This window comes from Paramormyrops kingsleyae, chromosome 6 (assembly GCF_048594095.1).
Source record: "Paramormyrops kingsleyae isolate MSU_618 chromosome 6, PKINGS_0.4, whole genome shotgun sequence".
Lineage (NCBI taxonomy): Eukaryota > Metazoa > Chordata > Actinopteri > Osteoglossiformes > Mormyridae > Paramormyrops > Paramormyrops kingsleyae.
Genome location: NC_132802.1, coordinates 25,546,991 through 25,574,526, shown reverse-complemented (window position 1 = coordinate 25,574,526; position 27,536 = coordinate 25,546,991). Strand labels below are relative to the sequence as shown.

Genomic DNA, 27,536 nt, shown 5'->3' with positions numbered 1-27,536 from the left:
TGACCAGCACCACCTTTGACTATTTTAAAAACAGCTTTACATGATTTCAGCATGATAGACACGGGTTGTTAGTATTGCTTAAATATAATGGCTTTAGTCTGTAAACAAGTCGCTGGAAAATTTGGGATTAATAAACAAACAGACTTACCACTGTGAAATGTCAACACTCTTGAGTGTTAGCATCCATTAGAAATTTTATTTACATTCACTGACCTCCTAACAATCTCTTTCGGTCATGGTCTTTCAATTTTCAGAACAAAAAACACAAGTTAGTCTGGATTAAGGTCTAACTAAGTCATGATCTTATTCAAACACATAAGCGTTTATAAATTTCCAAAACATGCTTAAAATAATGTGCTACTTAGGCCCCCTTACTGTAAATACACCTGTAGTTGCCTGCAACTGTATTTATAAACATTTTTTTTTTTGCCACTGACCCTTCAGGAGGGGTAAATGTAGTGTTTAGTTTTTCTCTCAGCCAACACCTGCATTATAACAAGTTGCTTGATTTATAGGTCATATAATATTCAATATCATTGCCAATGTACATTAGCTATTGAGGTATTTACTGAGGTAAGGAATACGTCATAAAATGTTGAGATATAGACAGAACCTTTGTTTAAAAACAGTGCTTTTTTTGTGGGGGGAGGTCATACATTCATCCTTTTATGTGGGTCTTCCTGTCTTTAAACTAGCTCTGGAGCTCCGTAGAAAACCTGGGATGCCGACTTGAAGTCAAAACAAGTCTGCACACACATGCACAGGCATTTACATGTATGGAAGACTTTTATTACCTTATGAATAGTTTGTAGGGTTTGCAAACTGCCACAGCGCTTATGATGTAGCTAATCTTAGGTTTATAATGGAATGATATATATTTCTCATAAGATTTCTTGCGTGAGCGTGAGAGTCTGAAAGCGTGAGTGTCACGTGACAGTTGGCAGCCCTGCGCTAACGCTCCTTTGCTAACTCTCGGTAGCTAACACTCCAGAACGCTGCCTTTGCGATGAATGTATGGGTTTTCTTATCTTTTTTTTCCCAAAATTCCGTTTGAATAGTGAACATTATTATTTATCATTATTCTCTTGTTTTCTAACAAAAGTAGTCGGGTGGTATTTTGTACCTGTAAAATAATAGGTATTGACTAGACCGCTAGATAAGCAGCTGAGAGTATGTCGGGCTTCCAGAGGCTGAGCCGTTGGATGCGTCCGCCATTGCTGTTCGTGTCCCTCGTTTCTCTGTCAGACCAAAGTGACAGACGATGTGTCCGCCATTGCTGTTCGTGTCCCTCGTTTCTGTTACTCCAAAGTGACAGACGATGTGTCCGCCATTGCTGTTCGTGTCCCTCGTTTCTATGTCAGACCAAAGTGACAGACAATGTCCCCGCCATTGCTGCTCGTGTCCCTCGTTTCTATGTCAGACCAAAGTGACAGACGATGTCCCGCCATTGCTGTTCGTGTCCCTCGTTTCTATGTCAGACCAAAGTGACAGACGATGTGTCCGATATTGCTGTTCGTGTCCCTCGTTTCTCTGTCAGACCGTAGTGACAGGCGAGTTTGAGGAGCTGCTCGAAGTCGAAAAGCTCAGAGCCAGGCTTTTGAATAGTCAAGATGGACAAGACGCCTTTCAGACGGAGAGGGAGGAGGTAACCAGGTAAAAGCACCACCCACCCAGTTATCGTGGCCCAGTTATACTGTTTAGTAAAAACGTGAATTATTTATATGCATAATTCGTGGTTCCCAGCTCTCACGCATCTGACGTGACATTCACATTTTCTGACTCCAATATTTCCAAAGAAATCTTACGGCAAATCTATGTTATTACATGGTGAACCTAAAATTAGCTGCATCAAAAGTGTTGGGGTACTTTGTAAACCCTACAGACTATGTGCAAATTAATAAAACTGCTACATATGTAAATACGTGTGTAGACTTGTCTCGAATTGAAAATCTCACTCCAGCCAGCTGACTAAGGTTGGTAACCCTGGTAATAACTATCGAGTTCTCCTGTCTGCAGTGTAGTTTCGCCGCACAACCGTCTCCTTGCTTTTATTTTAAGTCAGGATGTTCTGTCACGTATTGAGAACGTGATCCTGGGAATAGTGCTCAGTCTGTCCCGGGGGGAAGCGCCCGTCCTGGCGTTTCACAGCAGATCCCACTGGCTTAATGTCAGGTAGGCATCTGCCACCATGAAGCCGAATTATTTCTTAATTAACTTATTGGTGCTGAATATATATATATATATATATATATATGGGGCGCTGGAACCTGAAGTTCATTGAAATATGGAGCGTAGTATTTACATAACTAAGCAGACTTTACACGGTTACTGTGTCTTTAGATCATATGGATGTGGTGTTCGTACTACAACAGTAGTTTTGGTCTATTTCTTGGAGGACAAAAGTATAATATTACTTTGGGGGGGTAAAGCTAAAGAAATGTTAAAATGTAAATGATAAAATTCTGCTAAATGTTTTAAATTCCACTTTTTATCTAAGGTTTCACAGTAATATTGGCCTTCACATGGGTTCTGACACAGCTGTCAACATTGTCAGAAGTGACTGTCCTTCGTCAATCGGCAGATTTGGTGAGAAGTAACAGATAACTCACAGAGTTACACCCAGCTAGTAAACATCGTAAACCTATTCTGCTCAAGGTACTTCTCAGTGGGCTTAAACCAACCTGGAAGGCCACACCAAATGGGCATGCATGCACACATGAGTAAAATTCAGTGGGCCTGCTTTTATCTTTTTCAGCATCAACTTTGAAGGTCTTATCGACTGTTTATAAACTTGTTCAGAGCAACACATATGCCACAAAAAGGTAACAGCCTCAGTCTGGCCACATAAAATGTATCTGACTGGCCCAAGTGTGAGTAATGTTGTATTAGGGTCAGTACTCGAGCTTGTTTCCACAGGGACATCTATTACAATGACACACAGCTTTTTGGATCTCAGAGGACTGTGGATTCTGTTGTCGATGACATTTCCTGCATGCTCAAGATCCCACGCAGGAGCTTACATGTGGTATGTGCTTGTTGTGGCACCCGATCTCTGTGTACTTGTCTACATTTAGCATATTATTCAACATATAGTTGAAAGAGATACCTAACACATTCCTGCATTGGAAAAAAGCATTGAGTGTTTGTATGCTTGTACATATTTGGACAATTCAGCCTCTACCTTTCCTTGAGTTTTTTTTCCTCTTGAATTCACTATCAGCTTGCCACATCAAAGGGTCTGATATCAGGTGACTTGTGCTATCAGGAAGAAGATGGCACCAAAATGAACTGCAAATCCAGCCTCACAGTGTGTAAAGCAGAAATTCAGTTTCTCCCTCATTTCTTTCAGTGTGTAGTTAGAATAATTGTTGCAAGGTTCATGACAATTGTCAAGCACTGCTCTGGTGTTTAATTTGTGTAGTGGTATCTTGAAACCATGTTTGTCCCCCTCACTATGCATGGCATCTGAATGACTGAAAATTAGTCATGAAACCATATGGGTTTTAATTGTTGAAAACATATAAACATTCAGTTAAGCATTATGGCAAAAAAATGGAATTAGATCAGAATGGTTTCAACTGTTTATATGTTGTATGTTTCTTTGTTTAGGCAGTCTCAGTTTCATCCAATGTTTATGGAATAAAGAGTATCCTTTTCCAGTTTAATGATAAAAGGATTAACAATTTGTTTTGGCATAATTAAATCTAAGATCATCTATAAAGGTTTGATTTTGAAATGATTTTTTTTTTTAAACTGCTTTTATAACAAGTCTCCTTTAACAAGTTTTAGATATTGTATCTTCTGCAAAGTTCATTCTTATTGTAGAAAAAGATGCAACGTTTCAGAGACTCCTGGATGATGAATTTGGCTCAAAGACATCTCCATGCATCATGATTACAGTAAGTCTGATACTATATGTTATTATGTGGTCAAATGGCAGAACAATATTGGAGTAAATTTTTGTAATATTATTTTCTTAAATGCTATTTGTTTTAGAAATAGAAAATGTTTAAATATGAGTAGCGTTGCATTGTGGATAAAGAGCCACAAATCTGTGCGTGTGACTCCTGTCCTGACTCTATGTATCTGGGGCTGATGTGTAGCATATTCTCTCTGTGGTAGCTGGGTTTCCTCCCACTGTCCACAGTCCTTCATTTTGGGTAAATTGGTGTCTCTTAGTCTGGGGTTTCTTGTACCATGTGACTGTATGTGTGCACATGATGTACCCTGCTTTCAGAACTCTTCCTGAGATAGGCTCACTGTGACTTTGTGCAGTGGATATGGGTTATTAAATACAAGGAATGGAAATGGATAGTTATTCTGCCACATGGTGTACTGAATGAGTTAACTTTGACCCCTGGTTCTTATCTCTGCAAGGGAAAGGGTGTGCCGGACATCAACAGCAGGCTGATGGTTAGGAAGTTGTGGGACACTTTGCACATTCCCATTTTAGCACTGGTGGATGCGGACCCACACGGTATATGCCTTTTTAGCCCGTTCTCTGTGATGGATCACTTAACGAGGTCGTGAAATAAGAGCAAGTAGCTGACTGACTGCCATTCAGCTGACAGAAGTTGAGATAATATGGCTTGGTCATTAAGTTGGGGGTGTTGACGTGATCACTGCCTTCTTTGAATTTATTGATACAGTCACTGATTTCTACTTCTTTCATGTTACAAAATTAATGTGCTGTACTTTGTTCCTTTAAATGACAAACTGAGAATAATTGTCTTTGTATGGTGGTGATTACAGTATGTCTCTGCTATTCCTAGGCATTGAAATTATGTCTATCTACAAGTATGGATCAGTGGTAAGACACGGGTTTTTCTCTTTTGCTCAGCATATTATTAACTGTGACCTATAAACATATTTTTGGTGAAATATATTTTTTGTTTTTGGGAAAAAAAGTTGTGGGAAAGTATTTTTCTCCTTTTCCCTGCACAGTCAATGTCATTTGAGGCACAGAGTCTAACTGTCCCGAGTGTGATGTGGCTGGGTCTCCTACCATCCGATATTGAGAGGTTTGTTCACCAGTGTTTATGCTCTGGCTTCAATTAAATGTTAAAGTATGATTGTTTCTTTATTTTATTTTCCAAGAGGAGTATATTCAACCTCGAAAGCTAAGTTGAAACTAATGTTACATTGCCCAGACTTTGCCTTTAAACCTTCTCTTTTTTTGCGTGTCATATTGTCAGACTGTAAGGGATCTTCCCGTAATCACAAAATTTATTTCCCGAAACTTTTTTTTATATATAGTAGCAATAACACAAGATTATTTATATTAACGCAAGTGTAAACTACTGATGCGTAGAATTTTGTTGAAATGTTGCAGTGGGAATTTGTGCCCGTTAGACTTTTATGTAAACGCCTGTGTCTGTTTTAGATGTAAAAATGTCAGATGTTGGCATACTCCATTAAGACATTATAGGCAGTGTCTTGCATTGTAGTAGAAGCATGTCTAGTGGGATGGTGCTTTTCAGGCTGAGAGTGCCAAAAGATGCCCTGGTTCCATTCTCAAAGAAGGATGAGAGCAAACTCTCTAGCCTGCTGAAGCGGCCATATGTCAGCCTCCAGCCTGCCTGGGAAAAGGAGGTAATAATCAAGAACGCTCTGCCAGGAAATGTTTCAGCTAACCTGGTTTTTGTTTCCTCCAAAATGGAATACTTAATTATATGTATTTTTGGGTCACGTAACTTAAAATTGCCAGGCTCGTAGGTGACCTGCAGAAAGCCTTTATGCTTATGGTTTCCACAAAGGCGTGAGGCCACCTGGAAGTTTTACAGTGGTGTATAAATTGTGTCTGACATGCTATAAAATTGCAATGATGGTTTTTGTACACAGGCATAAAGGAATGTGGGAAATGTAATATTTATACTAAGATGGCTGTATAACGTATTCAGGTCTCAGAAGTACAAAATGTTGTATTGTCTGCGCTACATCGTACAAACTTATTGCAGATGGAGTTGTTGCAGAAATGGAAACAGAAAGCGGAAATCCAGTGTTTGACATCAATAGCTGCAGACTTTTTAACTCGTGTGTACCTACCGAATAAACTGCGCTACGGGGGCTGGATATGAAGCCAAACTGCCACCTTGTGGCCATTTTTTTTTTTGCCATCACTGCCTTGAAAAATTGTTACGTTTCTGATTTGTAAACGTCATACATAGTATGACATAAAACATTTCATGTATCTTAATAATATGATATATTTATGAATTTTCAGTAAAATGATAACATATGTGTTATATGATAAAGTATTATTTTTGTGTTATTGCTTGGTATACTCCATTCATACATATATTTTAATTGGGTTTAATTACATAGGGAACAACTTAATATATTTAATGATAATATATATGGATGTCCGTCCAGCCATCATCCAGCTCTCTGTCCAGTGCAGGGTGACGGGGTTGGTTGGAGCCAGTCCCAGGCAGGATAGTGTAGGAGGCTGGGGTACACCCTGGACAGGATGCCGTTCTCTTGTAAGGGACACACACATATACATTTTAGAGACACACTTTTTTATGCATCCTAATAAATAGCTTACAGATCGGACGATAGCATGTAGTCTGTTCCCAGATTTAATATTCAGTAAACGTGTTAGGTTAACTAACCGTGTAGAGCCTTAATTTGGACTTAATGATGCTACATATTGCTTAAACCCAATACTTATTTGCAGGTTCCGGGTTCTAAACTTGATTATGTAACAATCCTGGACAAAAGACCCACGTAATCACTCAAAAATTAAGGTGTTCCCTAACCTGACGTAACTTGACAGACTGGAATCTAAATCATTTTCATATCTAAACAGCCTCTAATACTTAAAACATACTTAGAAAAGATATAAGTGCTTATTTATTTTCTGGAATCAGTAAGATACATTTAATACTCCGGCCATATGAAATATACTATGTTTTGCCTAAAAAATTATTTCTTTGCTGTATTTTGTCTGTAAATTCTTTATGACTTCATCTCAAGTAGAGAAGTAAAATGTATTTTTAGTTAATTGCATCATTTATTTATCACCCATTGATTCAGCATGGTGTTAACAGACCATCTGGAGCTTCACAGCTAGCTAATGTTATGTATATTCTATATAGATTGCTACTAAATGTAACAAGGCAAATTTCTGTTGTCCTTTATTTGCTGAATTTGATTTTCTGGGAAATAATAGGTAAGCTAAATAATACTGGTAATATTCTTCAGTGGAACTCATTTCAATTGTGACTAAGTGGAATATAATTTCAGCTCTGATGTATACTCCCTAAATTTGTGTTAGTCATGCTGTATCCCCACTCCCTGAGATCTGCGTTTTAAATGGAACCAATCTTGACTTTAGAACTAAAGGAAGTAACTGCAGTCCAATGAAGGTGTGCCTGTGTGTTCTAAAAACTGGGGTTACTGAGTTTTACCAGTTGTATGGTTTTTTTTGCGAAAACGTAACTGCTGACTTTAGCTTGAAAACTTAGTCCATTGCCAGGTCGCTTTGTTTTTCAGAATGCCAAAAGAGCTAGAGCACTGTTTCACAGTCCAGTCCTCAGGGACCCACAGACAGTCCATGTTTTAGCAAAAACGTGGTCTGTCTGACAGGGAGCTCGGAGGGAGCAAAAGGATGGACCGGCTGTGGGTCCCCGAGGACCAGATTGGGAAAGACTCAGCTAGAGAAACAGGAGTGAGAATGAGAGGAGGCTTGAGCAGGAAGGAGGTTCAGCAGACAGTCTGGCCCTTCCTGAACCACTTCACGGGTGTGCTTATGATCTGGACATTTAGAAATGAGAATAGGTAAGTAATGCACTCTCTACACATTGCAACTATACTGTACACTCGAGTATTGTCACCAGGCCTATGCTACTGAATTTCATTGTAAAACAAAAATATTCTCCAACATACCCCTTGCATTATGATGTTGTATCTTTTACAGAAATGTTACATCACCAGTCTATGGTGTACTATATGGGCTTTTCACACCTGAACAGTGCCTAAACTGTTACATATGTATTTTTGATTAAATTTTCCTGTCTACGTCTTTGCTCATGTCTCAGTATGTCAGTGTTTAAAACGTTACATTTATATTCTGTTTATCACTGTTTTTTCTTGCACTATGACCAACGAGATCATAATTTCATTTTGGCTCGTGACCTATGGATTGTATAGCTTAAAATGACAATGAAGATACTTTGACTTTTCACTTTGACTTTAAGGTGGATCTTAATTACAATCAGCCAGTTCAGATAGAACAAGTGAAAAAAGTCCTTAGAACTTTTAACATGTTAACTTGTTTTTTTTCCCTTAAGTATTACTTTACTATTTAAAGGCTATCCATTGGCCATCCATTACTAACACAGAAGTGCACCAAACCCAAATCCCACACTGTCCAGACTTCCATGCAAAGGACAGTGGAACTAAGCATTTTTATATTTATATTCATATTGATATTTTTATATTTAATCCCCCCATGATTTTTATGATTTATTCAGTGTTGTTGTTATTCACTGATCAATGCTGAAGTTTTAACAATCCATAAACTTCTGCCTGTTGCCACTGGAATAACATGGGTGGTACTGGGAATAGAAATTACATCACTGATATTTGGAGATGGTATTCTTCTTTTGGCTTCATCCACCCAGGTCCTCCAGAGCACAACTTGAACAGCTTGATGCAGAGTGTGGAACAGCAGTGATGAGAATCTGCACCTCTAAATCCAAGGCCATGGTACTCGAGTAAAAGTAACAGAAACTAGGTTTCTCCACAAAGTTGGTGGACTCTCTCCCTGGGATGGAGTGAGGAATTCAGTGTTCATAAAGGACTTCATAAATTAGCTTCTGCACCTGTCTGAGAATTGATGGATAGATAAATGACCAGTATCGTGTTTCAGCAACATGTTCATTATCTGTTAACTATTTTTTTGTGACAACCAGTTTGTGGCAATAGAATTAATCCAAACCATTACATACTGCATTCTGATTGGGGATTCCTTGAGTTTAGTGTTTATATGGGTTGCATGGCCAAGGACAACTTTAATTTAAAAGTGCCATGGACTGAATAGATATAGAGAAACCGTACCACAAGCTGTATACACCCCGTCAACGATAAAAAGTAAATAAAACAGAAAGCTCTCCATATTTTATTCTTATATAGGTGATTCACTTGGTTTAGCTATATGATTGTTTGTGGCCATGCGCTTTGGTTTTTGGAACCAAGATAACTGAAGCAGGCAAAAGACCTGAGAGCAACCACCACCCCCCCATTTAGCAGCAAAAGGAGTGTTTCACTGTTGCCTACAGATGCTTAGCTGGCAGGAGATATAACCTGCCAGGATCACAGAGGTGGTTGAGCCATGCAGAGTGAGACTCAGCCCTTGCACTGTGTCTGTGTGGACCCCCGGACATGTGGGGTAGCGGGTCAGGTCCCTGTGGCTGTCATCGGAAGGTCACCAATACAAATCACATCCTCGGCAGAATACTCACATGTCTAGTACAGTCTTTCTTGCAATTGGCAGTGACAGAACAATATATTTATTATGGACCAAATCTAAAAGGTTTTTAACCTCCTTTTCTGACTTTTTGTAAATGACATTTTCTGTTACTGTGGTTCCATTTTTTTATTGAAATTGTGTGTGTGTGGTCCTATATATGTATCACATTTTTCCAATCCCCACAAGGGAAAACTCAATTTTACAATAATTTGTGACTGCAATCAGAAAACTAAAAATGTCAAAGGCCTGTATTTTGTTTGGTTACGTGTGGCTAAGGTTTGGGCTGGGTAGGGGTTAAGGTCATCATATGTGGGATTAGAGTTTTCCCCATAAAAATGATTGGAGAGTCCCAACAAAGATATAATTACAAATCTCTCTTGCTGTGTGTGTGTGTGTGTGTGTGCATTGATACAGGAAACACAGAGTTGCTACAATGTCCTGTTGCATTTCAGGAGTTTGGCTCTATGAACTGCGCAGAAATGGATGGATAAGTTGGATGTTGCAACAAAATAAGTAGAATGTGGTACAATGCTAGGGGCAATTAAATACAACGTACTCGTTCAGACATCCAGCACAACTAAAAGTATAAAATACATTAATTAATAATAAATAGGCACTAGACCTGTATACATTCACATGAAGTGCAGGTGTAGTATGCCTCGTATACATAGATTAACTCCTGGATGATCCTTAATTTTATTAGCGGAGTACGGTAGTACCGAAAGACGAGCTTGAGTTCAAAGCAGATGTGCGCTAGAGGGAGTCATTTCACTGTTAAGCGTACACATAACTAGTAAGTTTTTCTGGGGGCTGAAGTCTATGAGAAAAAAAAAAACCTTAAGTGGCAGGATCAAAGCAACGGTTATTCATGTATCTTTAAGGCGGACTAGAGCAAAGGAATTAAGTACTTATCATCAAAGTATCAATGACGGAGGAACAAAGGACTGCAAGTAAAAGGAGCGAAGACAGAGGTGAGAACTCACTGGGGATAACATGGGGCAGACAGACTGAAGGTGACAGGTTCACGTACCCTTACCGAGGTCATTAAGACTATTTACCACACTGTGACTGTACCGCCAATGAGACGTGTATATTTCGCAAGGGTCCTAAATTTTTAGAGTGATATCAATCTAGGCAGGAGTTAGGGCAAAGCTAATTTCAGCAAGAGAACAGTGCTACATGTATGGACATTTTTCGACATAGAGGCATTTTTCTTAAATCTAATGCTCAGTTATCCAAGCTGGCCTGAATGTCAAGGCATCAAAAGAACGGGACACTGAGCATAGATGAAATGCTAATAATGTTTGCGGTGTTATATCTAGATAAATTCTAGTTTTTGTCTCCTGCACGGGTCTACTGTTAAAATCGATAACGCGCATAAATAGTAGGTTACTGTGTCGTCAAATTATGTCCTGCACTTAGGCAGTTTAACAATTTCGCCAACCGAATTCAATATTGTTAATATTCAAGCATGTACGTTAATATAGGGGACTTTCATACGGGTTCTAACACGATACTTACATTGCCTTTAAAATATGGTAAAATTGCGCTTTAGTTATTTATTATTTTTTAATTATACTATGTATACCATGTATTATGTGCAGCTTAATAGTAATATTCGGAGTACTATAGTGCCTTACTTCTTATTGTTGAAGACAAAAGCAGGTGTAAAGCGAATAACTTGGGTGTGGGACAAGGGAGGGCGGGTTCGGTTGCGTCATAATAAAAACGACAGGGGGCGGGGACTTCGCCAGGTGAGCAGCCAATCGGCAGCGGCTTCGGACAAAAAAATCAAAGAGGTGTGTATAAGCGCGTACAGTATAAAATCCTTTCCGGGCGCTTTTAAACGGTGACAAAAGCCACCTGCTAAGGAAGGGCGGCCTATTTTAGTTTTATTTTACCCCTAAAGGACAGAAACCGAAACATTGCATGGGGTCATTTATTCAAAGGGAGAACGTATAAGTATTATTTTTCTCTGAATGATTTCCGTTATGTTAAACTTTCATTTTAGTAGGTCTATTTAGCGTTTTGTAGGCTGGCTACCGTTGTTGGCCGGACCACGTTGCCAGCGTCCGCTAGTAGCTCATGCAGATTGTCAACATTATCTGATTGTTGTAACATCTATTTTAGCTAATCAATGCTTTTACATCAGTTTGCTAAAGGAGCGCTGGAAGGCATGCATCCCACAATTTCGAAAGACACTACTTTTACAAAGATTTTCGTGGGTGGTTTGCCATACCACACCAATGATGCCTCTCTAAGAAAATATTTCGAAGCATTCGGAGACATTGAAGAAGCTGTTGTGATAACGGACAGACAGACCGGTAAATCCAGAGGATATGGATTCGTAAGTAGCCTGTCCTGTAAGATAATAAGATCGGGCTTCTCATTACGTCGTATTATGCATTTTGAATTCATTTCATGACAGTTCGGTACACTTTTAAAGCCTCGATACTAATATGAGTAAGCTGTATGCAGAGCTCGATCGATTTCTATTTACTCAGGATCCTCAGCTGTATAGTGCACTCGGGTGCTGCTAATACTTCCTTCACTGTTGCTTATTACTGTTTCGAGTAGTTGTGTTTTCTTAGTTTCCGAAAAACAGCATAGCCTGCTTACAAACACACGTTCGCTAAAAACGTCTCTTGTACTGCATTTGTTCATTTGAAACTATATTTATAGCTTTTTCTCGGTCGTTATGTATACGTGTTAAGCCTATTTATGAGAACTGCAATAGGCGTAATTGATTCTTTCATGCCAGTTACTATTTCTATATTTCCTCATTCTGATGCACACGACCATCTGTCACAAATATGACAAGTTATTCTCCCCCGAACCTATACACTCTTTTTAGATGCCTTGGTAGCAAAGGCTACAGAACACGCCCAACTGGATTAACAGTAACACAAGTTTCGCTTTTACATTTATTTTCAGTTGTACAATGAACTTCTATCCCTCTGTTTTTTTTTCTTCCCCAAATGTTCAGGATATTTGATTTCAGATATAAGTTCCTTGTGCCCCCAGGAATCCTTCGGGCGAAGGGTGAATTGCGTTTCACTCAAGTTTAAGAAAAATAACGCCGATTCCAGTTTGTGACTTCGCTTAATTAAAGACGTCGAATTGAGCTTATCAAGAATTATTAAGACATCAACTGTTTATTAGCACTGCAGTTGTTCCGTCCTACAGTTGGGATTAATCGCTGTAGGTAACCTACAGATGGAAACGGTTTACGTACTAATGATATTGCTTGTATTGGACGTCTTGTTTGTTCAGCTGCATTTGGGGCTGCTTGCATTATCTATGGAAGTGAATCGCATTTAAAAGGTTTTTCTTTTTAACTTTTTTTTTTTTTTTACTTTTGTCTGTTTTTGTGATCCTCTGAGCAAACGGATAGCGCTGGACTATTGTTTTGTGAAATAACTTACTTAATACTTTAATTAATGTGGAACATTTTGGTACACAAGAGTCGTATAAAACCATGTGACATTCCTTGTTTAGTTGGATTTTTTGGGAAGCGTACAGCTCCATTACTTTGCTTTATTCTGGTTTAGGGATTTTCATGGAGAACAGTTTTTCCCGGCTTTGTTTCGATATTTTTTTTTATTTTAAATAGTTTTGCTGATTTGTTCTGGTGTTACCACCTAGAAGAATATACTCACACTCAGATAATGAAATTTTATTTGCTTTTCAGTTCTTCTTAATTCCCTGACTCTGCATGACATAATTTATATAATACATAATAATAATACAGATTCCTTGGCAGATTTTTTTCCTGAATTGTGCACCGCTAATCTTGGTTTCTTTTATGAGTTAGTCCTATTGCAGCTGTTATGATTAATGTGGTAACTGTTGTGTGCACATTTCTCAGCCTGCTGTGGTTCTTCACGCACTGTTATGAACTGACATTATTCCTCCAACTTCACAAGGAGTTTCAGTCAGAAAGGGTGAGGCTTTACACCTTCTCCAGCACGCCATATATATATATATATATATTAGTTGTAGGGTATGCAGTTATCCAGGTCATTCCTTGAACAGCTGTGAGGAACAGGCCACATACTGCCCTTAGGAAGGTTTTGTTTGTTCGAAGAGCGAATGTATGTTAAACCACAAAACAGTCCCACAGATACACACACTGCTATTCTCTAAAGATGATGTGAGAGTAGCAAATCGCTCAATTTGCAGAATTTCTGCTCTCTGTTCCTCTGTGACCCGCATTGGTTGCCTAACCTCAGTTAATGCACTTTTGTAGAAGATCCAGAATTATAATTAATCTGCTTGCTATCATTCAACATTTTCAGGTTTACAGTTGAATATGAAGGTCTGAACACTTCTGAAATCTGGATGGAGTGTTTGCGTACGTGACCGTGTTTGATGTTCTGTAGTACGGGTTGAAGCCGTCATGTGTTGCTGAGAGCTCAGGAGCCTCTGAAGTGTCCGCATCTCTCAGTGTTCAAGTAGCCTGCCTGCTGCTCCTTGCCTCAGGTGACCATGACAGATAGGGGGGCTGCAGAGAGGGCTTGCAAAGACCCCAACCCCATCATTGATGGCAGGAAAGCTAATGTCAACCTGGCATATCTGGGCGCCAAACCTCGTGGTCTGCAGGCAGGTGAGCAAGCAAGAGGTGAGACCATTCACTGCGTTCACACTTATTCCATCTTCCACTTTTCTTGTATGCGTATATGTGTGTATGAAACGTATATATTGACGTCTTTGAATCTATGAATATGAACTGAATAGGAATATAAAGCATATACATTAGCAGATTGGCACACACATGCATTTGAGTGTGAATGTATCTGTGAATGATGCACGACCGTTAGAATGCGCTCTGTGGTGACCCTCTTTTCTTCACATTCTCTGAGTACTGGCCAAATCAATGTGGGACAGATTCATGAAGTATTTACCATTGCCCTACATTTGCATCTGTGTTTTTTATTTGCCCTGGCACTGTGCAGCATAAAATACATTTGTAGTGTTGCTGTAAAATCTTTTCTATCTGAAACATAAAGAAATCCTTTTTTTTAATATTGTAAATAAGGGGTATAGAGCCCTAACAGAGACTGCAGAATGGCAGGTTATATATAGCAGTTTTTAGTGCCTGGGTCTTGCTGTGCTTATGATGGCTTTTAGAGCTTTCACACTGTTGCAGTGGGTGTGTGGCATGAAGACTGTGCTGTGTCATGCAGTGATGGCGGAACTGAACTTCTCTTCTGTGAAACTGCCGGTCACTCCCTAGTCTGAACAGCCCAGGGCCATGAGACTTTCCGCAAAATGCACTGAAATAAAACACCTAGCTGAGATACTTGCTCTGGGTGAAGTTTGTCTGCCTGGTGTGGCGATAACAGGCAGACATACATTAACAAAGTCTGCGTGATTGATTACAAATGGGCCACTAGGAAGTGGAGGAAAGTATAGGGTGGAAATGCATACTTGAAGTATTTTGATCAGTTGGTCTGCATGAAGCAGAAGGTAGAATTGGAGAGCAATATCAGAACACCCTGAGGTACAAAGCAGTACTGGGTAAGAAAAGAGGCAAGCAGTTCAGTGTCTTCATGAGTACTTATCTGCCAAGGAAGCCTGTAAACCAAAGTGCCTCATTTCTACAGGTAATATGGCCCTGCTAGTTCCATATGACTATTAGGCACTATGCCTTGGTTCTCTGGCTCATGGGAGTTTTACTTACACAAAATGTTCATAGGGCAGAAGGAAAAATGATTGGTTCAGAGAGATAACCAATCAGATTGTAGAGGAGGTGGGTCCAAGCAATTAGAGGAGGCAGGACCAACCATGAGATGTCTTATTGGTTATCTCTTTGAACCAATAATTTTCTCTTCTGCCCTCAGTACATTTTTGTGTAAGTAAAATTCCCACAAGCAATTCTCTCATTGCTTTGTCAATCTGAAAGGGTCTTTCTAAATCAGGCTGTTGTTTGAGCTGTCTTTCTTTTTCTCAGTACCCCAGTTTTGTGTGGGTGAGTGAAGTAGTGGTTTAAGCAGAGATTCAGAGACTAACTGACTCATGCAGTGCACTGTCTCATTCGGTAATAAGCTCAGGTTCATTCTGAGTTACAGTGAGAAGAAATAGAATCTATGGATGGTTATTACAAGTGTTCTTAAGCCTTAACCATACTGACCTATCATAAATATACATATCTTGAAAAAAGATGCTCCCTGGCTTACAATGGTCTGTGTTATCTGTGTAGATATTTTGAATTTACAATGGGCAAATGTCTTTCACTTTCAGTACATTATTCAATAAATTATATTCAACACTTTATTATAAAATAGGCAATGTGTTGATGATATTGCCCAACTAATGTAAGCTAATGCAAGTGTTCTAAGCATGTTTAAGGTAGGTTAGGCTAGACTGTGATGTTTTTTAGGTTAGGTGTACTGTATTAAAATGGGGAGAGGTTGTATTCAAAATGCAAGACACTTTTGTAAAGCTTTAATGGTGAGTTTAATGGTAGTTTACTAACATACTTTAACATGGGTTTTTTGTAAATTCCTAGTTAAATGGAGCACCCATTTTTGATATGTCCCTAAGTAAACTTCTGTGTGCTATATGTCACCTCTCTTCGGACCCCATTCTCTCTCTCTCTCTCTCTCTCTCTCTCTCTCTCTCTCCCTCCCTCCCTCCCTCTTTCCCCAGTACTCTATGTCCTGTTATGTACTCTTGCTCCACCCGGGACATCATCTGTTGTGTCAGTCCTCTAATAGTCCGTCTCCTCTGAGTCCTGTTCTGTTTCTGCAGGCCTCTCCTTTGGAGTACAACAGATTCACCCCACGCTGATCCAGAGGCAGCATGGGTGAGTAAGGGCTATCCACTCAGATGATTTCATGGGGGGCTTAATTGGGATTGTGTGTTGGTCTCTTCTAGTCACTGTTATTGGCAAGCAGAATATGGTCTGGAAGTAGTCATCTTGTGATAGCCAAGTATTGCGTATTAAAAATGCCACTCCTAAGTTCAGCGGCATGAAACTAGATAGTACCAGAGAATGTTTTCTGAAATATTTAACATCTCCTTTTTCTCAAATAACAAATGAGACATATTAAGGTGTTTTTAATTCCCGTTATCTTACCTTGTTGAGCAGCGAAAGGTTTATTCTCAATCGTATTCTCAAACAGCTAGTTACACGCAAGGGGTCTGAGCTTGTTGGATTAAGATCCAGGAGTCTAGTGGTCTTGCCTAAATTGATCTAGTTCTGGGTGGGTGTTGGGTCTTTACCATAGCCTTGATGTAATGGTGTAGGCGGGAACCACCATTTCCAAAAATCTGCTGTAGGAACTGATAACTTATACGAAAAATGTCTCAGATTTGATTGAGGAGCTAAAAATTCCGATAACTGATAATATTGGCTCATATATTTCTATATGGTTACTAATTTTACAGGGACCAGTAGTATTAAACTGCTTTACTGACTAATGGTCACTTTCTCAAATTGAAATGGCAGAAACACAAATACGATGAAACTCCTAAAATGATATTCATTTGTAAAAACCCACCATCTAACCATATCAATTCTTAAAAAGAAGAAGCAACCAATGTAAGCTATCAAACCACACATCATCTGTCCCACCTAACAGAAGGATCTGTGTTCACACATACAGAAACCACTTTTGGTTGTTTAGTATTTGTGCAATACAATACAGTATTTCCATTTGCAGTGAGTCAATACAATCCCTTTATGTTATATTATTAATATATTATTTTGGACACTTATGTATATTTTGTTTTCACTGTTGGTTGTGTTAATACACACCCACCCAACCCCTACGGATGGTGGTAAGTTGTGGATGCGTTTTGGTTTCCGCTCTTGTGGTGCCTGTGTTTGTGGTAGGGATATAGGTGCAGCCAATTGTCTTTTTTCTCCCTACTTCTTTTAAGATTTGTTTCCTCATTGTTATTGTGCATGACCATACAAGACCACCAGTACAATGAGACTCATTCAGTGTCAGGTAGAAAATTTGTATGTTTAGGCGTTTTTTTTATTTTTTTATTATTGGCTGGTTTTCCCCCAGTGGCAATTTTGTGGAACCTTGATGTCTGGTGATTTCCAAAGTTGAGTCCTAATTTGCAGACATTGTTCCTATACCAACACAACTGTTTAGTTTTTCATCTCAGAGTTTGCATCTTGTCTGTAAGGGGTCCTTTGCAGTCAGAAGTCCAATGATCCATTTTCATAATTTAATATGCTTACACACTTCTGAACGGCCCAGAAATCAGTCACACTGTTGACGCTTGATGCCAGGTTTGAGGAGAAGTATATTAAGTACTGAACTCAAGCAGCCTTTAAAATTAGTTATGTTTGAGACACTGCTGACAACTCTTGGGGGGGCCATCGTATTATTTCCTATTTTTAGGCTGTGCAGTCTGCAGATACAGTGAGGGATGAACGGCTTGTTTCTGCCTGCCGTCTATATTACAGTTTCATTTTCTTCGCTGTTAACAATTGATTAAGAAATGGCAAGTCCCCTCCCACAGGGCTAGGGAGAACCTGATTGGTCGCTGCCGTCCAGTGGAATGAGTCCATCGTCAGGGGTGGGCTTTTCTTGCCCTACCTGCACCTGACTGCAGTTATTTCTTCAGCTGGGAGAAATCTGGGGGTTTTTGTCCCCATTCGTGGGGGCAGCCAACATCCCCTTTTTCCCATAGTTCTCTTTTCTTGATTTTTTTTTATGTTCGAGTCACAAGAGCTAGAGTACTTTGGCTATAATTTTGTTGATCGGGTACTGTTTGTGAAGCAAAATGTTTGCGTTTGAGGGATGCAATTATGGATTACATGAATAAAAATTATTCATTGTTTTGTGCATTACGCTCAGAATTATGCATTCCTTTCTCTTCTGATTAGATATGGTGTCTTGTACCTCTGGCTTTGCAGACATGCCTCGGTTCAGGCTTAACCTTGGCCACATGTTTGCATTCATTCCCAGTTTAGAGCAGGGTGACTCATTTGAATCTAATGGGTCTTTCTGCATGCAGGTCTCCTGGCTAATTTCTTTGTTATTGCTGGAAAGCTTTTGTACTGGTCATTCTGTGTGATGGCTTCATGCACATTTTCACGGTATTAATGTCTGAATACTCTTTATTTTAGGTAAACTAGATAGGAATGGGCTGAACATTATGTTTTGTTAAACAGGTCCGTATGGAAGGGATCTGCATAGTATCCCTTTGTCTTTGTGTCGTATTAACAAAATGCTTTGTGCAGTGAATCGGTCCCCTGTCTTGTCAGATAATGCAGGCCTTTCTTCGCTAATGGCCTAATTATATTAAAAGAAAGTGTGGCAAATATAATACTGAGCAGTGAGTGAAAATGTCCTTCCCATATCTCAAAAGCGGCCTAACTGGCCTGCATGCCTGTAAGGACTGGAAGTTCTGAGTGGTGAAATTATTTGCATTGTTCTGCTGTGGCTGCAGTGCAGGAGTACAGTGGAAGTGGGTTGGGGGGGGGGGTTCTCTCTGACCCGACGGGCCGCCACCGGTCTGGCCGTCAGCAACAGGACCGGCACTGCGCCTCCAAGCAGCGCCGCCGCTGTCGCTCTGCCTGACGCAGGCCTGCAGTGTGAAGATAGCGACCGGCTTGGCAAGCAGAGGAGTGTCGCTGGGGAGGGGGGCCGAGGTATGGGGGAGGGGGGCTGAGGCATGGGGGATACTTGCCAGTTAAGAACCATTGAGGCGGCTCTTTCTTTCAAACTATGACTCACCTGGCCAGAGTCAGGTCAGACGCGCTATTGGAGAAGTTTGCATACATGGTTGAAAAAATATCTTGCAGAAGAATGAGTGACTGTTTGTCTCAGGTTTTGGAGACGTGCCTGTTCCATTAGCACAGTGACTGAGGGTCCTTGCTGCCCGACCCGGTCCATTCGGTGCTCTGGGGGATGCAGACAGGCTTTGGTAGCCGACCCCTCTGATGCCCTGACACAGATGAATAGACTGCGAAGGCCGGCAGAGGCAGGAATGAGAATGCTGCCGTTTCGCAACGCGAGCGAGGAGCGCTACAATACAAGTTTTTACACATCCCTATTTAAAAATAAACTGGTTTCCCTCTAGAGAAGATCTTGCAAATTGGGGCCCGCAGTTAATTCTGTATGCAAACACTCCAGTCTCTGCTCATTGACTTTTGTCTGGGATGAGCCTGATTGTGGGATTCTGCTGCTAGAGCCTTACTTATGCCACCAGGTGGTACCGGCCCCCCAACAATGAACAAGAATATGCCTCTGTAGACGTCACAGTGTCACATCGGATGCCCATCGGGGGGGGGGGGGGGTCATTTAGCAGACACTTTTATTTAAAGCAGCACACTTTTTTAAAAAGAGATTTATGAGGAAGTAGGCTCAGACGGTCCTTGGAGTGATTAGGGGTTAAGCGTCTTCTTCAAGGGCCCAAGAGTGAAATCACTCTGCTGACCCTGGGGTTTGAACTGATGTCCATCTGATGACAGCGTCCTAACCTGCTGACCTGCGCACCACCCCACTGCATCTGTTAATGTGTTCACTTTCACTGTTTGTGCACCGTGTGTCTCTGAATTGTCCTTGGTGAGTGTGCGCGTGTGTTTGCTTGTTCTCTGTGACCCTGTACTGGATAGACATTTGGACGGATCCATAGTGGAACACTGCTCTCTTTATGACTTCAGTCTGTCCCTCTTGATGTGTCCCACTTGTCTGCTACCGCTGTGGCTGCTAGCTTAGAGACCCAGCTGCCTGTCACTTCTGTTGACGCAGAGTAGCTCTTTCCGCCTGTTAGTGGCACATGGGGATATGAGTGCGCCGTTTCTCTGAATGTGACCATTTTTAGGTGCTGCTTGCTTGAGAGGCCATGGTCTTTGTAGTAAGGTTGCTATTAGGGGGCCGCCAACTGTGCCTCTTCGTGTGGTGAGCATGGTCATGTTCATCAGACACTCAACCCCCCCCCCCACCCCGTGTTCATTTCGAAAAGGGGCCCATGTCATCACTTTCTACCTCTCAAACATCTAGTGACGGCCGAGCCTTGGCCCTTGAGTTAGCAGCTGCTATCTTCTGCAAATGGCTTTTGCAGCTTTTTATGCCTGCAGTGTTTTTTTTTTCCCACTGTTTGGCTTTTTTTTTTTTTTTAACACAGTGGCGATCTCACCCCTACACGCTGCCTGATAGTCGCACAGCCCTGAGATCTCACTGCAGCCTGGGCGGAGGTCTTCACCCTGCTCGTCAGCGAGGTCCCGTCAGTAACCGTGAGCGTCTGCTCGATGGGCGGCTGTGTGTTTGGGGCTGCAGTCACTCTGGCACTGCAGAGGGGGGCTGGGCTTGACCTGCAATGACTTTCCTCCACATGTCAGTATGTGTGCTCTTCTGACACAATGGTGAAAATTAATTTTATACCCGAGGGCAATTTCCCCCCTATTAATAGCGTGACTCCAGTTTGCGGTATGTAATTATTGTTTGGTATTTGGTCCGGGGTGGATTCGGGTCTATATTTCTCACCCTTGTCATTAGAGTGTGTGAGAATTTATTCGGTGACGTCACTGGCTTATGGTGCTGGAGGCCCACTGAAGCACCATGTGACAGCTGGTGATGGTGATGTCAAGGTCTTAAAGTGGCAGGCACCAGTTTGTCAGTTTGGCTGTTATACAGGGATCACTGGGGGGCAGGAGCTTTTCAGAGAAGTTTCATCACTTTTCCATCCCTTGTTTGTTTTGATAACATGCAAACATTCTGTTAAATTAATGACTTATCTATAAGTCCATCGTACAAAATAACATTTTAGTCTGTTGCTGTTCCTTTAAGTGATGCGCTGCTGTGTTGTCATCTGTCTGGCAAGAAGAAGACATTTGGTGTTCCTCTTTTCGCTGCCCTTCCCAAAACAGCTGGGAGGCGGAACTATCTAGGCTTCTGCTTGTGCTCGCAGATCCCCATGTACAATGTGCATGTTTCTAAGCATGTTTGTGGCCAAAGACACTCAGCTCATCACCCATCTTTCTGCCGTATGAGGTGGCACTGCGGGAACCATGAAGCCTGCGGTCAATATTTGCTAACACTTTTATCGAAAAATGAGCTGAAGCCTTCAGTGTTCACTGTACTTACTGTATTTGCACATGCGTTGAGCACTGCACTGGCTGTGCATGATTAACTGTGCTGACTTGGCAGGAAAATTACCTCAAATTTTAGTTTGAGGAAGTGCACTTTACGACTTTAAACATCATTTGAGTTGTATTCTCTGTGTTCTGTTATTTTTCTGTTTTTCTGTAATTCTGACCGCTTTTGGCCTAAGTCTGTTCTTTTTAGTAGAGAAAATACTAAAATGTGTTGGTGAAAATGTGTTATTAAAGTGTGTCAAAAATCTAGCTGCATGCCATTGGCAATTTGTAAAATGTATGTCAGGGAAATATTTAATGTATGAAACATTTTCACCCTAATCTCACGGGCCGGTAGCACAAAGAACTAGCCAGATTTCAACCAGGATTAACCGTTATGCACTTCCTTGACCCCACAAGAGATGATATGCTTGAATAGTACTTCAATTCTTTTGCACTGCTCCAGTGCTTTAAAGATTAACTCCTTCTCCATAATAGCTGCATTCGCTGTGGCTTTGAGATGCATATTTGCTCTGTGTAAATTCATTAGCATACCCATTTTGGCTCATGTCCTGTCTCCTTCCCTCTCCCTCTCTTTCTCTTCTCTCCCTCTCTTTCTCTAGACTGCTTCAGCAGTACATTTATCCACAGGCCGTCGTACAGCCCAGCCTCATAGTTCCCTCACAGATGTCCTCCATCAATTCACCCTACATGGACTACAGCGCCCCCTATGCTCAGTATGCCTCAACTGCATTTGAGCAGTACCCCTACGCCGCCTCCCCAGGCTTCCTCAGCTACGGCTACGCCCCGAGCCCAGCCCCCACTGCTCCTGCTCCGGGCTCCGTCCAGCAGCCCCTGGTCTCGGCTGCCCCCCTGGCAGCCCCCGGCTTCATTCAGTACACCCCCCAGCAGCTACAGCTGGACCGCATGCAGTGAAAGCAGGGCATGGGGGGGTCGGGGGGGCAGCACGACAGCCATTGCACTACAACAGCAGTACCAGACCCCGTTACTGAGACATTGGACTTCTGGCATCAAAGGGCTTCTTGATAATGCACTCCAAGTCGTTTATTATACTACTGTCATTGTCCTTCATATTGTAATTTTATAGTAATTATTGTATTTTAACTGATGGAGACCTCATTCGTGTGAGCTGTCAGAAGCAGCACTGGGGTGAGCTGTGACATTTCAGCGTCACGTAAGAGATGGCTAAGGTCATCTCCAGCAGGATGGGGCACGATCAATGAATGGCAGAGCTGGAGGAGGGCAGAGCTGGTGGCAAAGCCTGAGGTAAGGGAGGAGTCAGACTTGGGAGGCGGAGTCAGACTTGTGAGGCGGAGCCAGAGGCGGAGCTGGAGAGGGCAGGGTGCTGCTCTGCTTATCAAGAGGAGTTCTGCCGATATTGGCCTTGTTTCCACACTTCCCTTCCCGCTGGAGCGAGGGATGGCTCAAACGTCTCCCGAGCGAAGCATGGACAGAGACTTTAGATTCCCTTTTTTAACGAGGCCTTAACTTCTGTATCAACGTTGGTTCAACTGTGAATATTTTTTGGCCATTTCTTGTCTACACAGCATTGAACACCAATGTTTAGTTCTCGCGTGTCAATTTAATGCTCACTTTCCACGTTTCATGGTTAATCGTAGATAATCGATAGATTCAGTATGCAAATTTTAATAGCTGGATCGTTTGGCGAGGGTGAGGAAAAATTGGTGTGGTAGTTGACACTCATACCTTGTGTTTCACGCAACTGTTCATCTAAGATGATCATATTATCTTTTTAAAAGGACATTTACATGTTAAATTGCTGCAGCTAAAGAAATTACAGTATTTATGTTTCAATTATTTAAAGGGTAAATTACAGACTCTCTAGATAGTTTGTATTTATTTGAAAGAGAAATGTGATCAGGCCTTGCTGGTGGAACACGGTGTTCAGTATATCAGCAGTTTATCTGTCATTTTCGTCTCATCATTGCAGCTTCCTGACAGTTACACATTTCAGCACCATGTTATCTGTGTACAACAAAGCCATACAGGATAAATATGAATAAATAAAATGCATTTGTAAATAAGGGCATGTGATGTGTGTTAGCTCTGCTTGGCTCGCACCTGTGCCACCCCAGACCCTGTTCCTATTGGCCTTTGGTCAGCTGCTCTGTGCCTGTGACTGACAGGTGGGCGGTGCCTTTCTGAGAGTATCTGCATGGCTGACGCATGTCCTTGCATTACTTAACCATGCGATTGACAGCATGGTAAGCATGCGATGTGGCTCTTTCCATGTGTCTGCCTGTTATTCTCAGGAGTTGCAGCAGGACTCCGGGCCCTGGAGTGCCTATTCGTGGGGGCGCTCAGGTGGGTGTGTCTGGTTACATGCTATCTTTGGATGCCGGGTGCATTTTATCAGTGATTCCAGTCCTGCTTTTCTGCATGGCCCTCAGCACCTAGGGAGTACAGGGTTTCTCAAAGACACACGTGCAGAATTCATGTCAGAGTGACCATGGGGCTTGCTTAATATGATCCTCCCTACATTTTATTCATATCAGCTGTCCCCAGATTCCCCCTGTTTAGCATTAGGCAGATTGTGCCTCTTTTCTGTTCTGCAGCCGGAATAAACCACAGTATCACCATGGGTAATAGACGCAGTCACAATTATTTTTATTGTTTTGCTTTCTCACCCTTTCACTTCAGCTAAGCGTTTTTACACTGTGATGCAACTAATTATTTTAATTGGGAATTCCAAGGTAAGTGTTTGAGGTAAGTACCCAGAAATGGGGGGGCACTGTGTGGCTCAGTGGGCCAACTCTCTGTGCTCATGCTCCAAAGGTTGCTGGTTTGAGCCCCACTGCCAGCAGAATAACTCCATGTCTGTGGGCCCTTGAGCGAGGCCCTTAACCCCCAGCTCTCTGGGCACCGCAAGGAGGTTTCCCCATCTCCATAACCCCCACGCTTTATGGAGAGCAAGGTGGGGGCCAAGCAGTGAAGGGAATCTCCCCCCAGAGGTCAATAACGAATCTCCATTCCATTCAATTCATCAGGAAAAGTGTCCTTAACCACTGTGCTACCTATTGCTGTCCTGAAGAGCTTAGTGATTGTCATCATAAAGGTATCATCCTATCTAATCTTTATCCATATCCCACTTTTGTATCGCATTACACTAATGGATTTTACAGCTTAATTACAGCGGCGGCTGCTGCTTGCACAGGCAGGCCTAGGTGTGCTGTGAAAGGACGGTTGTTCATCTTGTGTCCTCTCACGGGTGGCAGCTGGACTGTCTCCTGATGTTGCTCAAACTCTCTTCATCTAATTCCAGAAGATGAACAGATGGATACTAGCGACTGAGGTTTCTACAGGCTCCCACAGACCTTCGTACTTCTTACACAACATCGACAGAGGGGGATTTCATCGGAAATGTCAGCTAGAGAAAATGCTTTTTGTTATAGCTTCTACTTTTTGTATCTTTATCTTACATATATTCTGTGCATTATTGTGTGAAAAAACATGTTGTGAAATGATAGTCTGCATTCATTTAGTGGCTGTCAGTCTCCAGTCAGCCATGGCGTTGTTCAGTTTGCAACCAACCGTTCATTTTTAAATAAAAACATACCAGAAAGCAAATCAGCAACAAAGGTGCACGTGCAGCAACTGAGACGACGAAACCCTGCAAGAAGCAGATTTATGGGGTCATTCACTTATTCATGATAGCTTTATTTGCGATTTCTTTGAGATCACAGTGTTAATTCCGGGCTTGTTTTAGTCTTTTGCCTCCATACCAAACAACAAAGGAAAGTGAAAGCGTGTTTGGAGACTTTAATATATTAGGTCAACTGTCTCATAGCCAAAACTGCACCACGGGAAATAGAGAGCTGGATGTGATGTGAACCTGGCTGCTGTCGCTGGAACTTATGGCGTCGCAAATTAAAGGGATTTCCGTGGTGCCTTGGTCTCTCCTTGAGGGGGTAAAATGCCTATTGAAAGAGAGCCCGACAGGGGGGGCAGGGGGTGGAAACAATTATGGGAGAGGCAGGCCTACAGTCTCAGCTGCCCTAATTTGCTTCTTATATGTAAAAGCAGTTTGTGGCCTTTCAGAGCGCTGACCAGTTGTGTGTGCACACTCTAATAAATGCAGTTAATGTCGTGGTGGTTCCTCCAAAGTCTTTAGCTGTCTAGAAGCTTGTGTGCACTGACCTGAATGTAACAGAATTGGACTGTGACCTGGTATAATTAAAACAATGACACTCTCAAGCACTGTTGCTCCCAGGCGGCTCCCAGAAGCCTTCGGTAACGCACAGCTAAGTACATCTGAAAGTAAGTGAGCCCGTCGTTCAGTATTTAACACATTCTGTGGTGGGGTGATACCAGACGGTTTTATGGTTTGGGAACGTTGAGCAAATATAACATAATTGCACACCTATGGATGTTCTGTTGGGCATGAGTGATGAAGGTTTGTGCACTGGTGCACATCTCATCCTCCCTTGGGTCTTACTGGTTAAGCTGGCGTTCAGCCAGTCCATAATGGCCCCGCCCTACTGAGGCTCTCAGGAGCTTTGTTGATATGGGGAAACTCACTGTGTATTTAAATAACACAAGTGTCTGAGTTGAGACTGCAGGCAGGGGTTTTTTGTTTAAGTTCTTCTCTTTATGGGATTTTTTAAATCTGTCCTAGACCAAAGTACACCCAGAGACCCACCCTGTCCACTTGTTCTGCCAGCACCTCTCTGAATGCCTCCCCTCCCCCCAAAGAACCTGCCAAAATTGCTCAACCAATATCTCCTGGTGACTGCTTCTGGTGGCAGGTATCTCATACACACAGTACTTACACACACGACACCCTCAAACATAATATTCTTCCACGCAGATTAGTAACACATATGGTGCTCTTACAGACTGCACTGCCATTCGCAAATTATTTGCACACTAACAAATTACAAACTACTCACAGCAGCTTTACTCACACATGCCAAATTTGACAACCGATACAAAATAAGCTCAATAAATGCAAATTTCTGATATAGTCAAAGTAAGCTCAATAAATGCAAATTTCTGATAAAGCCTAATTTAAGTAAATAAGGATAATTTTATTCATTATTTTCTTGCCCAAGTACAATGCCAGAGGAGCTCCCAGCCCGACCTCGGTGTGCTACAGGAAGGAGGCTACTTCTGTCCTGGGTTCATTATCCTCCACATAAAGCCCATACAAAGCCACCACAGGGCTGATCCTTCATCTTCACCCACAGATAGAATGAGGAAACCTACGTTCTACTCTCTCCTTGGAACCTACTCTGCGTGGTTGTGCGATGAGGATCTCTACTTCATCATGGCCTCTGCAGGAGACAAGTAATTCTGCTTCCTGGTGTTAGCGAGGCCTTAAGCGTCACCGAAGATTTCTCATAACAAGCAGTAATTGTAGGCGGATGGTCATTACTGCAGTCAATGATATAATGGATACCGTTAATAGAAATCCTGCCTACTCCGTGCGTCAGTAAGATTCAGAACTAAAAATGTTGCTAAATATTAGGGTCTGATATGTGACGTGACTTGAGAAGTGAGCCGCCACGTATCATCACTGCGGTATGATTTTGCTTCCTGTTTATTCATGTGTTTCACAAGATTTATTCTTGTGGTGAGATCCAGCGGGGAGATGCATGGCTGTGCCGGCAGAGCGGCGCGAAGAGCCGGATGGAGCACCGCTGGCCAGGGCAGGACGGCAGCACGACGCCTCAGCAACACTCAGATGGCGGCCAATTACTGTCGCCAGCTGAAGGCAACTGGCCTGGCTTCTCCCGGGGGCTTCACAGAGCCCTCCCACATGGAGGGAAGGGGACAGAAGGGGCCTCCTGTGTGAGAAAGGTGCCAAAACCAAAGGCAGGCCAACAGCTGCTGGGCGTGACCTTTACCCTCCTGCCTGGCCCACCCCTCAAGACCCCCCCATCTCCAGAGTCCTGCCTGCCACTCCCCCTGATTAGCTGCTCTCTCTCTCTCTCTCTCTCTCTCATATATATATATATATATATATACACACAC

At 42.0% G+C, this 27,536-nt stretch overlaps 2 protein-coding genes across 8 annotated transcripts; both read left to right on the top strand.

Moving 5' to 3' along the window:
• Positions 1–930: 930 nt before the first annotated feature.
• Positions 931–9,118, top strand: spo11 (SPO11 initiator of meiotic double stranded breaks). 6 transcript variants are annotated; one of them, XM_072712928.1, is made up of 16 exons: positions 931–1,012; positions 1,538–1,653; positions 2,059–2,172; positions 2,498–2,586; positions 2,756–2,822; positions 2,917–3,025; positions 3,221–3,307; positions 3,610–3,646; positions 3,790–3,899; positions 4,378–4,477; positions 4,773–4,810; positions 4,945–5,021; positions 5,481–5,592; positions 6,396–6,482; positions 7,498–7,782; positions 7,922–7,968. In XM_072712928.1, the coding sequence occupies exons 1-15, from the start codon at positions 1,007–1,009 to the stop codon at positions 7,585–7,587; spliced, it is 1,239 nt and encodes a 412-aa protein (XP_072569029.1). In that variant the 5' UTR covers positions 931–1,006; the 3' UTR covers positions 7,588–7,782; positions 7,922–7,968. The 6 variants fall into 6 exon arrangements, with proteins under 6 accessions (XP_072569029.1, XP_072569026.1, XP_072569025.1 ...); XM_072712925.1 differs by lacking the exons at positions 931–1,012; positions 7,922–7,968 and adding an exon at positions 8,628–9,118 and having other exon boundaries at positions 1,023–1,653; positions 7,591–7,782; XM_072712924.1 differs by lacking the exon at positions 931–1,012 and having other exon boundaries at positions 1,023–1,653.
• A 2,144-nt stretch (positions 9,119–11,262) lies between these two features.
• LOC111840587 (RNA-binding protein 38-like) lies at positions 11,263–23,587 on the top strand. Of its 2 annotated transcripts, none has more exons than XM_023805573.2 (4): positions 11,263–11,822; positions 13,958–14,081; positions 16,229–16,283; positions 22,145–23,587. In XM_023805573.2, exons 1-4 carry the CDS (start codon positions 11,613–11,615, stop codon positions 22,455–22,457), a joined length of 702 nt encoding a protein of 233 aa, XP_023661341.1. In that variant the 5' UTR covers positions 11,263–11,612; the 3' UTR covers positions 22,458–23,587. The 2 variants fall into 2 exon arrangements, with proteins under 2 accessions (XP_023661341.1, XP_023661340.1); XM_023805572.2 differs by having other exon boundaries at positions 11,281–11,822; positions 13,958–14,096.
• The last annotated feature ends 3,949 nt before the right edge of the window (positions 23,588–27,536 follow it).